This window comes from Nematolebias whitei, chromosome 3, assembly GCF_014905685.2.
Source record: "Nematolebias whitei isolate Nwh7 chromosome 3, NemWhi1, whole genome shotgun sequence".
Taxonomy (NCBI): Eukaryota; Metazoa; Chordata; class Actinopteri; order Cyprinodontiformes; family Rivulidae; genus Nematolebias; species Nematolebias whitei.
Window position 1 is genome coordinate 13,636,966 of NC_056500.1, and position 12,532 is coordinate 13,649,497.

Here is a 12,532-nt window from a genome sequence, read left to right on the forward strand (position 1 = left end):
CAGAGGACTACATATTTCTATAACCATCAATTTAAAAATACTTCCTGGCTTCAAATCTGGGTGACATGTAAGTAGTATAGTCACTTCTATACAAATATGTATAATCTCATAATCCCAGTCACTTCGATCCCTTTCACATCTTGTTTCCATATGACAAATTGTGCACCTCAAACGGCAACAGGTTGGATTTCATTTGAAAAGCAGGCTGGAAGGATACAATAATGGGCTTTTTGCATGACCATGTAAGAATAGCTAAAGAAATAATCCCACATTCACAGCATCCTTTTAGCGCTGTGTGCAGTGAGACAAGCGCCCGCCCTGCAGCCAGTAATGATGCTGAAAGAATGGAGATATTACGCACATCATAATAGAGTTTCTGCCTTCCCGGGGCGATTGGCTTTCTTATTCAGGGAGGAGAAAGACTCAAGAGTTAAGAAACCGATGTAGTGAGTGGAATGTTCTCCTGGATCATGTGATCATCTCCTATTCTGTCTCTTTCTTTTAAAGCCCAGCAGCTCAGTATTGACAGAGGAGTGAGAGGCTGCAGCATTTATCCTAATGAGAACTGAGGCAGCAGCTGTAAAAGTGTCTGAGCACTGTTTTTGGGTGGAGATATTAAAGGGGAAGTGCTATAAACTGTAGGTGCCTAAGGCCTCTGCAAAGAGCCTGTCAGTCAAATCAGACTGAAGAGAAATACCTGAAATAATGACAGCAACCCTAACTGAGATTTGTTTATGTTTCATACGGATTAGAGAATTTACTAGAAAGGGCGGAAACAATGCCTAAAATGTGTTTTTTTGTCATTTCTCTGTTTATAACTTGCCATCAAAGTGATATGTTTTGTCCAATCTAACTCTCAAAGACAATTAGACGTTTTATTATTTTCTTTAAAAACAATCCACACTCTAATTATAATGAAAAAAGGCCTATGTGTTGTGCCCCAGTGTACTGCCCTTAACTTACGTTTTACTCAGTTCAAAAGTTCAAAACCTAAACGTGCTTCATTCCATCACTTGTAACATTTTATTTTAAATTCTTTCTTACATATTATTATTTGTTGCTTCTAAATTTGTCCTCTTAAACTGTTTCTAGAAATGTTTTCATCCACATGAAAACCAGAAAATGAGCCAAAATGCTGTAGTATGTATGAGAGGCCTGTGTATGGTGATGTACACCACAAATGGAAAACAAGACATGTAGCAGGTCAGCATGATATAAGAAAAATGTGCGATGTTATTGTTTTAGGGGTCTGAGATGGTGTAGAGGCAGGGCAGACGACTTAGGACCCAAAAGTCCCACGTTCGATCCCCAGTCATTGCACATCTCGTGTTGTCTCTGAGCAGCACACCCTATCCCCAAAATGTTCCCCTCTTTCAATAGTTGCCCACTGCTCCACCTAGTGGTGGATGGGTTAAATGCAGAGATCCAATTTCACCATTGTATGGGAACATACAATGATGGCAATACATAATACATTATTATTATTATTATTATTATTATTATTATTATTATTATTATTATTATTATTATTATTATTAACAGTGTGATGTCAACAGCCTCACTTTCTTCTGTAGCACCATTATCTAACTGAGGGGTGAGCATCAAACTCAATGAGTGTCTGTTAGGTTGACCAAATATTTTATTAGCATGCAAAACCTGATTGCTTGCTACTTGAAATACACTGGCCTTTGATTTATTACAATTCAAGCAGTTCTTGTTGATACTGCACTCACTGGTAGTGCGATGATAATGAATCGATACATTGCGCAGCCTTAGTGTTCAGAATGTGGATAAAGCTCGTACGCCGGCTGCAACATGACAGATGAGGTCGACCTCGGATTGGAGGTTAGATTTAAACGGGAGGCTATGAGGTCATCATTTTCTAATTGTTGTGTTTTAATTGTCTACACATAATGAGGGTAAAAGGGGCAGTTCAATATGTTTTTCACTCTGGAACTTGTTTTCAAAGAATACAGTTTGGGGCTTGTAAAATGCTGCTTCTGTGTGGACATAAAGCTGTTTTTTTTTTTACTCTCGTGTTTTCACACGTAAAAAGAAAAACAAATTAATGTTCTCATATGAAAGGTCCCTGAAGCTCTGACTGAAATGTTGGTGCTTGTTTGTATTGTGGGAACAGGAGGTTCTTCGTTTGACAATGAAATGAACTGCGTCACTGTTAAACATGAGTATTTGTAATCACCCATGCAGACATTTAAAGGACTTTGCTGCAGAACTGGAGGAATGTTTGGCATATTGCCTGTAATTTCAGGCTCACATTTCTCTTATTGCTAATCTTTACCTGTCTGGCTTTAATTACCACTGAGCTAAAACTGTCCAAATGTGTTATTCCATCTTTTTGTCATTTTGTTGACTTAGTCCGCCTTCGCTTCTGTTTTTATTATTTTGTCTCGCCTGCCTGTGGCTCACCCGGTGTGACGTCCTTTGTCCCTCTCAGCGTTTCTTCTAATCTTTCTGACTTTCTTTCCTCATTAGAGATGCAGAGCATATTCCGTTATCTGTCTCAGATCAAGTTAAAGAGCTTCCCCACGTTGCAGGCGGTCAGAGGTGAGGATGGGGTCGACGCCACATTCCCGAGGATTTTTGAAGGCTGTGCCATCAAAGCCTTCACAGTTAGACATGCAGCTTTGTGAATTTCTGAATGCTTGTGTGCATCTTTTATGCAGGCTTTCTCGCTCTCAAAGTCTCAGTGAATTGCATGTCTTCAGGGCTTTTTTTAAGCTTTTAAGATCTTGGATGAGGGTGGGTGTTTTGAAAAGACTACAGATGATATCTGAGTCAAAGACTTGTATGAATGTGAGCACTCAAAACCTTTTTAAAGAGATATTTTACAAAGGAAGCTATCCCGATCACCTACATACTGTACATGACATACATGACTGAAACAGGTGAACTTAGATTATGGGACACATTTAAAACATCCTTTAAGTTGTACAATACCTTTATGTTTAGAAGATGGAGTGGTGGTTTTGACGCAAAATGATATGAGTTAGTGTTTTCCTTTGTTGATCAACTTGAGACTTATTTTTAGGGTAAAAATCACTATAAGACACTTGACCCAGCCTCCCAGAAGTTCAGTATAAAGTAGCTTTAAAGTACTATTATAAGAAATGATGATTTTGCAGTTTTGCATTATGTATTATATGAACAGCTTCCTGCAGGATCAATAAAGTTCTATCTTATCTTATTAGGAACAAACTTTAATAATTCAGTACAGTAATAAACTTTGATATGAGCAATAGCAGGCAGCACGGTGGCGCAACTGGTAGAGCTGCTGCCTCTCAGCGAGCAGGTCTTTGGTTCAAACCCCGGTCCAGGGGCCTTCTGGGTGGAGTTTGCATGGTCTCTCCGTGCATGCGTGGGTTTTCTCCGGGTACTCCGGTTTCCTCCCACAGACCAAAAACATGCATGTTAGGCTGATTGGTAACTCTAAATTGTCCCTAGGTGTGAGTGAGAGAGTGAATGGTTGTTTGTCTCTATGTGTCCCTGTGATGGACTTGCGACCCGTCCAGGGTGTACCCCGCCCCTCGCACAGTGATTGCTGGACATGGGCACCAGCGACCCCCGTGACCCAAAATGGAATAAGCGGGTAAAGATAATGGATGGATGGATGAGCAATAGCGATACAGCCTGACAGCAGCTCTGTTCTGGTGTCAGTCTCTCCTTTAGCATTCACTGACTCATCGTTAGTTCTCAGGAAGCTCTCGTCACACTGATCCTTTCATCGATCATCATATCCAGCCTAGTTGCTTGTGATTTTTTTTAAATTTTATTTCAAACCTTAAACTTTGCCAATAGTGTAGAATTTGGGAGGGGTTCCGATAAAAAAAAAATATATATATATATATATAAATATATATATATATCTATATATATTTATAGACATATATATAGATATATAGATATATAGATATCTTCTTTCTTCACTAATTGAAAAGCCTTGAATCATGATGCTCGAGATGAAGTTTAGTGAAAACACAATTGCCTTGTAGAAAAGTTGACCGTTGCTGCAACTGGAACATCAATCACTGCAGCAACACTTAAGTCCACTTTGTTCACAAGAATATTTTCCATCAGCTGTTTCCAAACTTTTTAGCTTTTGGCCCACAAACAAAAGCTGCCGGGATTTGTGACCCGAACTGCTGCTATTAATCATCCATCCATCCATCCATCCATCCATCCATCCATCCGTCCATCCGTCCATCCGTCCATCCGTCCATCCATCCATCCATCCATCCATCCATCCATCCATCCATCCATCCATCCATCCATCCATCCATCCATCCAGTTTACCTGCTTATTCCTTTTCCGGTCACGGATGTCACTGGTGCCCATGTCCAGCTCTCACCGTTCGAGAGGCAGGGGACACCCAGAATGGGTCTCCAGTCAATCACAGGGACACATAGAGACAAACGAGACAAACAACCATTCACTCTCTCACTCACACCTAAGGACAATTTAGAGTTACCAATCAGCCTAACATGCATGTTTTTGGTCTGTGGGAGGAAACTGGAGTACCCAGAGAAAACCCACGCATGCACGGAGAGAACATGCAAACTCCACCCAGAAAGGTCCCAGGTTGGGATTTGCACCGGCAACCTTCTCACTGAGAGAAGGTACCAACTGAGCCACCGTGCTGCCCTACTTTTAGAAACACAAATAATGGACAATTTATCAAAGAGCCTAATACTGCAGTCTCTGACTGAGGTGTCTGAGCAGAGGATGCTGTGGAAACTGCTCCAGATCCTGAACAACACGTCGCACCCCCTGCATGACACCCTGGACTCTTACCTCAGCACCTTCAGTCGTAGACTGAGACCACCGAGGTGCTCCACAGAACATCACAGGAAGTCCTTCCTCCCTATCAAACTTTTCAACTCCTCCCCCTTTCTACATATAGGACAATAAAATTAATCCTGTACAACAATAAACACTGTAATGTTTCTGGCTGCCCCTGACCTGTTTAAAACTTAATTGTTGGTATTTTTATATTGTTTTTTGTTTTCTTTTAGTATTCTCTTGTTATTTATTATATCTTGTGTGATTCCTTGTGTATGTTCCTTTGTACTGAAACTTTGGCACAACCGTTTCCTGCAGGATCAATAAAGTTCTATCTTATCTTATCTTATCTTAATAAGCCATCATAATGTTATTATTATTTTTACTCATAGCCTTTGTTTTTGCTGAAGTTATAAACAGTATATGATATCTATAGACCTTCTTAAGACCCCACACTTTCTTGACTCACAATATTTGCATACACGTTTTTGTTACTGACTATTCTTTTCACTTTCCAATCAAAATGGGAACTTATTTATTTCCAGACTTGGTCGAACACTCAGTAGCGTTAACACAGCCAAATGCACATCCGTCTTTATTTCTTTTGCACTTCCCTCGTTCCTTTGAAGTCTCCCAGCTGATCCCAGACCAGGAAACTACATCACATCCCTGACATCCACTTTTCTGCCCAGCTCGTTTTGTTTGGAGGTCATTGTGCCGGCTTTCTTCCACAAATAGATCCTGGCTGGTGCTGCCTGTTGTGTTGCCCGGCAGCCATAGTGCATGAGTGCAAGCCCTCTTTTTGCTAACAGCTGTTTCCTGCCTGCACTCAGCTCCCCCTCAAAGAGAGAGAGTGTGTGTTTTTTTTCCTGAATGGACTTGTTGTTCATTGTGTCCAGTGACTTTTGTTTACTTGCGCACACAAAGCCAAATCCCTAATCTGCCCTCCTCTCTCCATCTCGTGTGAGGTGCGGAAAACGTTGCCCACAAACAGGCGCTCGGGTGGGACGAGACACGCTGCAGAGCTCCTGCTCTGGAGCCGGAAAGGCCGGCAGTGTGTGTGTGCGTGCGTTTGTGTGCGTATGTGTGTGCAAATGTGTTTATGTGGAACCGGACCTGACCCACCATTCACAGCCCACTGACTTAACACGTTACCAAGGCAACCACACAAGTCGGTGCGCTACGCCACATACCAGACAGACACATGTAGGAGAAATTATGGTATGTCTGCAGCCAGGCCTAATCCCAACATAACAAGCAGAGCAGCGGTGCCAAGTTTCAGCTATCAGATGTCTCGAGTTCCTTCAGGTCACTCAGGAGGCTTAGGTAAAGAAACAAAAATGCTTTATTGCTTTCTTTTTTAACACTCAGTTGTCACTTGGGTCTTTCGAGGATATCCCTGTTCATCCACTCCATCAACAAAACATGACACTTTTATCTAACCTCTAAAAAATATAGATTTTTTTGGGTCACTTTTCATTAAAGACGGCTCTTGTTCCTAACTTCTTCTGCCTTGGTTCAGTTTAAACAGACTGGTTCTGCTCAGGGGGCCCCAGCGTAAGTTAATGCTAACACATTTTAAAAAGACGTTACTGTGTAACTCGGAGTAGCGTCTTGGTTTACTCACTGTGTGGCACGTTTTCAGTGGAAAACTGAGCTCTGTTGCTTAACCTCAATAGATTTTGATATATTTGTTTTGTGTTGAGTTGCAAAGCATTCATCGTTCACATACAAATACTACTTTTCTTTTAATTTTTTCTAATATAGCTTATTTTAATTTATCAGGAACCATAATCAAAAGCAAAACGGTAGTCCCTCGTTTATCGTGGGGGATTCATTCATTCATTCAACCTTTATTTAGACAGGTAAATCCCACTGAGCCTCGAGAACTCATTTACAAGAGAGACCTGATTCGTACCCTGAAGCCTCGTGATAAGTGAAAACCCGCAAATTAGGGATAGTAGTACAAGTAGTAAGTAGAATAGTATAAAGGTGTTTTAAATCCTTCTCACACTCTTGCAATATTCTAAACAATGTCCCTAAACTAAACGCTCTAAAAGAGCACATCATGTCGTGATTTCCCTCTCTCTGCCTCTGCTGCTCTCAGTCACCTACAAGCGTTCTTGGCCACGCCCACGTATCCGCTCTGCACAGAGAACAGCTGATCAGCTGCAGCAGGAAGCTTATCCTGCAGTGTGGGCTGCACACAGGTGCTAAATAATTTAAAAATAATTGATTTGAAATAAAAAGTCCATGCCGATCGTGCGGCTCATCCATCAATCAGCCAGTTGTGTCATGTCCAATCTTATTTTGAAAAACAGCGGTAGAGCCACTCTGCGATAAATGAACTGCGAAGTAGTGAGTGAGTACTGTATACTCCAAAGTGGCATACTGTGTCAGATTTGGACCAATGACTAATTTCCATATTCAGTCTCTTGACTGGACAGGTCACAGTTGGCACTTTTTTATTTTCAATACCAGAATGAGTATAAAGTGAATCTTCACAGAGTGTCAGTAGCTTAAAGGTAAGATATAAATACTTATTGTCAGGGTCTGTTGTGAAACAAGTGTACAGTTGGTGTAAAATGTCTGAAAGTTCATTTGTAACTCAGATTTTTTTAAGCTTTACGGCAACAAGAAACTCTTATTTAGACCTTCCGGTTTCCAGTCTTAAAAGTTATTTTTTTTTATGTATCTATTCTCAGTTGTTTTTACAAATTAAATTTGACATCTGTGAAAGTTCTTTGGCTTCTTTTTCAGCATTTTATTGAAGAGTTTGAAAAAATATTTGTCTCCCATTTGCTCACTTATTTATCTGTGTGTGTGTGTGTGACTTTAGGTGGTCGGTCTCTACCGTCTGTGTGGCTCTGCTGCGGTGAAGAAGGAGCTGCGTGAAGCGTTCGAGAGGGACAGTCACGCTGTGGAGCTGTGTGAGAGCATGTACCCCGACATCAATGTCATCACAGGTAACCTGATCACCTGGAGCACAGAACATGACGCCTGCACTCAAGTAAATTGAAAGAATCAATTATTTAAGTGTGTGACTTTTCCAGAGCGTGCTGGTATCCTTTCAGTCTCTGCCAAGGACAATCCTGTCTTAGATTGGGTCGTTAGGATATTAGGTTTTACCCACCGACACCTCATGCTGCAAATTCAGGCTATTCTTTCTCTATCGGGTTTGTATTTTGGTGTTTTTCTTTATTTAACAGTCAACCTTTTATAGTGCAACAGATAAGTGTAGAGTTGTAGAAAATTACTTGGGTCACAAGTTTTTTTTTAAATCAAACAAAAGGAGGAAGACCATGGAAACCCCTGGACACTGTAGGGGCTGCTGTTGGTTTTGGAAAGAGGCCCCCTTTAGGCGTCGTAATATCATGACTGCTTTGATCCGCCTGCGTTTGCACGGCCAGGCAAAAAACACAGTTAACAGTTGAACGGGTTGGGAAAAAAGACACGGCACCACTGAGGATTGTTGGTTTTTGCTCGCTGCCTCAATCTGCTCCACCAAGCAAGTTGCTGTTGCAGACAGGCCAGAAAGGGAGAGCGCAACAGAGGTGGAGGTTTGATGCAGCCGAGCTTTAACCGTTGGTTTATTCCTGAAACCTATAAGTAAGTATTTAAGTAAAGTAAGTTATTTTTCAGGGAGCGCAGCCAGACTAGAGGCTAATAAGTGAACAGCATGCAATGAGCTAAGAGAAGTGGCGTGTCACACAGCTAATTTAAAAGCGGAGGCAGTGAAAGGGATTATCCCAGGGGTCAGAGTTCAACCCAAAGCTTGCAAAACATGCTCTCTGCTCAGACTTACATTGTTTCAAATCACAATTCTGGCTTTCATATCATAGTTTTTGCCACAAAAGGTTTTTATCAACATGAGCTGTGGAAAAATAAAACCAAACAGCAACATCTTCAACGGGGTGGGATCAATGGTCGCTCTTTTTGTAATTTTTTTACCCTTTGTGTTGATGTGTGTCAACAGGGTGTTCATAATATCAATAACATGGATGGTCTTTATCTACTTGAGTGCAATATTTACATTTAAACACATAGTTCTATTTTATGCTAAAAAGTATAGGGTGCCGTTTGTAAAGTTACACTGTCAAAAGTTTACGGCAATATTTTGGTTTATTTAGCCTTTAATAAGAAAAAATTTTTTTTTTTCAAAGTCATTTTCACCATGTTTGTAATTTATAAATGTCATACGTAGTTCCAAACTAAATATTTAATTTCCAAGCTAAATATTTAGTTTGCAAACTAAATACTTAACTTGCATGTTAAATATTTAGTTAGTAAACTAGATTTTTAGGTGTCAATTAAATATTTAATTTCCAAGCTAAATATTTATTTTCAAAACTAAACATTTAATTTCCAAACTAAGTATGTGTTGTCCAAGCTAAATTTTTAATTTCCAAACTAAACATTATTTTTTTAAGCTAAACATTTAATTCCTAAACTAAATATTTAATTTGCTAACTAAATATTTAACTAGGACTAAATATTTAACGTGCAAGCTAAATATTTAGGTCCGAGCTAAACATTTAGTTAATATGCAGTATCCTCGCTGGAAAGCAGAATTGGACTATCAAAATAAAAGACAAACCCAGTTACGAAAGTGTAAAGTTAAAAAAAGTGTAACTTTACAAACGGCATCCCCTAAAAACCTTGTAGAAAGAGAAATATTTGGAGCACATGTTGGGAGGAACTCTCAGCTACAGCCACAACAAATTTTCACCTTATATCTAAAAGTAACTGAATTTTAGCCGTCTTTATGTTTTCTAAAGTCAGTTGGCTGTGGTTTCCATCTTGACTTGGTTTAGCCGTAAAAGTTAATCACGAATAGCGCCTCATTCAGTAAACACTTCCTGAACGATTTATTGAACCTCACCCAAATGGTTCATGAGATTTTTTTTGTGAACAGACAAACCTAGTTAATTATAACTAGTTTATGTCAAAATTGTAAATAAACATCTTGTGCAAGATTTTATAGCTCAGAAAATGTGTTGGGGATCAGTCTCAGCTGCGACCACGTCGAATTTGAGCTCAAAATCTGTCAAATTGACTGAGTTATAGTCATTGTTGTGTTTCTGAGCATTAGCTGATCGTAGCAGCCATCTTGAATCAGATTTAATGTAGATGTTAAGGATTCAGACAAATGAACAATTACAAACAAAAGTATTATCACCTTCTCAGCGCGCCATGAAAAGGCGTTTCAGAATCAGTTCAGATTTGCGCCCTCACTCAGGGATGAGGAGCCCTCGGGGTAAAACCAGTGGGATGTGAGGTCTGCTGATCGAGCACTCAGCACACTTATGGATCTGAGTTCTGGCTGACTCATCTCTTCCACAGTCCATTTCCCTGTTTAACCCCCCAGCCACCCAACTACCCACTCTTCAGTACTCCAGTGAAGACATGGAAAGTCATTAACAAGTGCCCCCTTTGTTGCCGAACAAACACAGATGGTATTCTGCTCACGCATGGGGGATTAGCTGAACCCTGGGCCGACCAGTGAAGGAGGCGACCACTTTACAAAGAGCAGCAGGCCCCTCGTACGTTAAACGGCCGTGAACAAACGTGAAGCTGGTCGGGATGGATCCACCCGAGGGAGCCAACCGATTCAGATCAGGACTTCGCTGATTTCCCACCTGGAGAAAAGTCCAAATCAAACCACTGTGCAACTGGACGAGTTAAGAACACACACCTCTGCTCCCCCCACCCGTCCACCTTCCACCCCAACTGCTGTGGGGGGGGGGGGGTGTGCAGAGCAGCGGGGAAGGGGGGGCAGGAGGGAGAACAAACCCCTGTTTGTTCTCCTGGCGAGGCGATGACTGCAGCGTGGACAAGAGGAGTGACCCTCCGCTTTGTTTGAACAAGAGGTCAAAGGTAAAGCTGTGCCCCAGTGCATTGTGTGTCTTGTAGTGTTTGGTGGCACATTTTGGAACGCTGACAAAGTTTAAATTGGTTAGAAAATCCTTCAGCTGCTGTCAAACTATACCTCCAGTGCATGTTTCTGGAGAGGTAATTCAAAGGCTTCCTTTTGTCTATTACTGGGCTACGTCTGACTGTGGGACAAGACGTGTGGGCGGAGCTCTGGAGTGTATCTGTAGCGCAGAACATGTGCCAAAACTCCCAACTGTTTAAATGTGCGAGAAAACACATTCGGTGGGTGTTTGTTGTCAGCTTGGCTGTGAGTGATGGCAAAGCACCTGCAGGGTGGGCACACCTGTTCACCCATGAGCTTGACCTTGTGTGCAAAAGTGTCTCACTTAATGTGTGTGTGTGTGTGTGTGTGTGTGTGTGTGTGTGTGTGTGTGTGTCAGGCACCCACAGGGTCGAAAAGTAAACAAGCACTGACTCACGGCAGGCTAATGATTTACTTGAATGGCTGTATTCTCTTCACCTCAGTCATGTACCTGCGCACACGCACGTCCACAAACGGTTTTTGTCCCTGAAGAAACAGGATGTGACCAAAGTTTTTTTTTTTTTTTTATAAATATGGGAGACCGGTTGTTTAGGTTCGTTGGGCAGCGCTAACGTGAAACCGTCCTGCTGTTGTTGTGTCTGCCTCACAGCTTTAGGAAGGTCGAAGAGTCTGACACGCAGGTGTTTTGTGTTAAAGACGGAATACACAAGTCCAGGAACTTATGTTGGCTTGAGGAAAGACAGAGTTGTAATTATGTTGGTTAAGACTTAAAAACAACAATATGTGCATTCTCAGCTACTTCCACGTCAAAGTTTAACTCAATATCTGTCACACTGACTCAGTTATAGCCAACTTTGTGTTTCCTAATGTCAGGTACCTGTTAGTAATTAGCTGCAATGAACACAAACAGAGCTGGTTAGCATGATGGAGCAGTGGGCAGCACTGTCACCTCACAGCAACAAATTCACAGGTTCCCCTCCCAGCAGGGGGCCTTCCTGTGTGGACTTTGCATGTTCTTCCTAGTCAGTTCAATTCATGTTATTTATATAGCGCCAACTCACAACAAAGATGTCTCGGGACACTTTACAGGAGCATTCACATACATAAAAGCCAATTAGTAAAGTTCTCTATCCAAGGAAGCCAGCAGGCTCGTTGAATCTTCACTTCATTGCAGTCTCCCATCCTGAGCAAGCACAATGGCAACAGTGGAAGGAAAAACTCCTTTTTAAAAGAAATAAACCTTCAGCAAAACCAGGCTCAGGACAAGTGGCCATCTGCTTTGACCTGCTGGGTTTGAGAAGACAGGAAGGAGAGACAAACGAACACAGAATGGCAGGTCCAGATGTAGGTCCAGGTGAACGTGAAAGACAAAAAAAAAACACGTTAGGATAGAAAAAATTAATTTACAAATACAAAACAGGTTGAGCAGAGTAAGTAAAGACAGTAGCAGAGTGAAGAAATGTGGCCAGTTTGTCCTCCAGCAGTCTAAGCCTATAGCAGCATAACTAAGGGATAGCTCAGGAAACCCAAGCCGACCCCAACTATAGGATTTTTTAAAAAGGAAAGTCTTAAACCCAGTCTTAAAACTGGACAATGTGTCAGCCTCATGGACAGAAACTGGAAGTTGTTTCCTCAAGAGAGGAGCCTGATAACTGAAAGCTCTGCCGCCCATTCTGCTTTTGGAAACTCTAGGAACCGCAAGTAAGCCTGCAGTCTGAGAGTGACGTGCTCTGTTAGGAAAATATGGAACCATAAGATCTGTAGTATAAGATGGAGCTAAATTGTTGAGAACTTTGTAGGTTAGAAGTAAGATTTTAA

General features: G+C 41.4%; 1 protein-coding gene across 1 annotated transcript in view; it reads left to right on the forward strand.

Moving 5' to 3' along the window:
- syde2 (synapse defective 1, Rho GTPase, homolog 2 (C. elegans)) overlaps positions 1–12,532 on the forward strand; it is a 48,918-nt gene that overhangs the window by 26,854 nt on the left and 9,532 nt on the right. Inside the window, exon 5 of the mRNA XM_037698012.1 lies at positions 7,637–7,763. Within this exon, the coding sequence (XP_037553940.1) occupies positions 7,637–7,763 (127 nt within the window). The remainder of the gene's footprint in view (positions 1–7,636; positions 7,764–12,532) is intronic.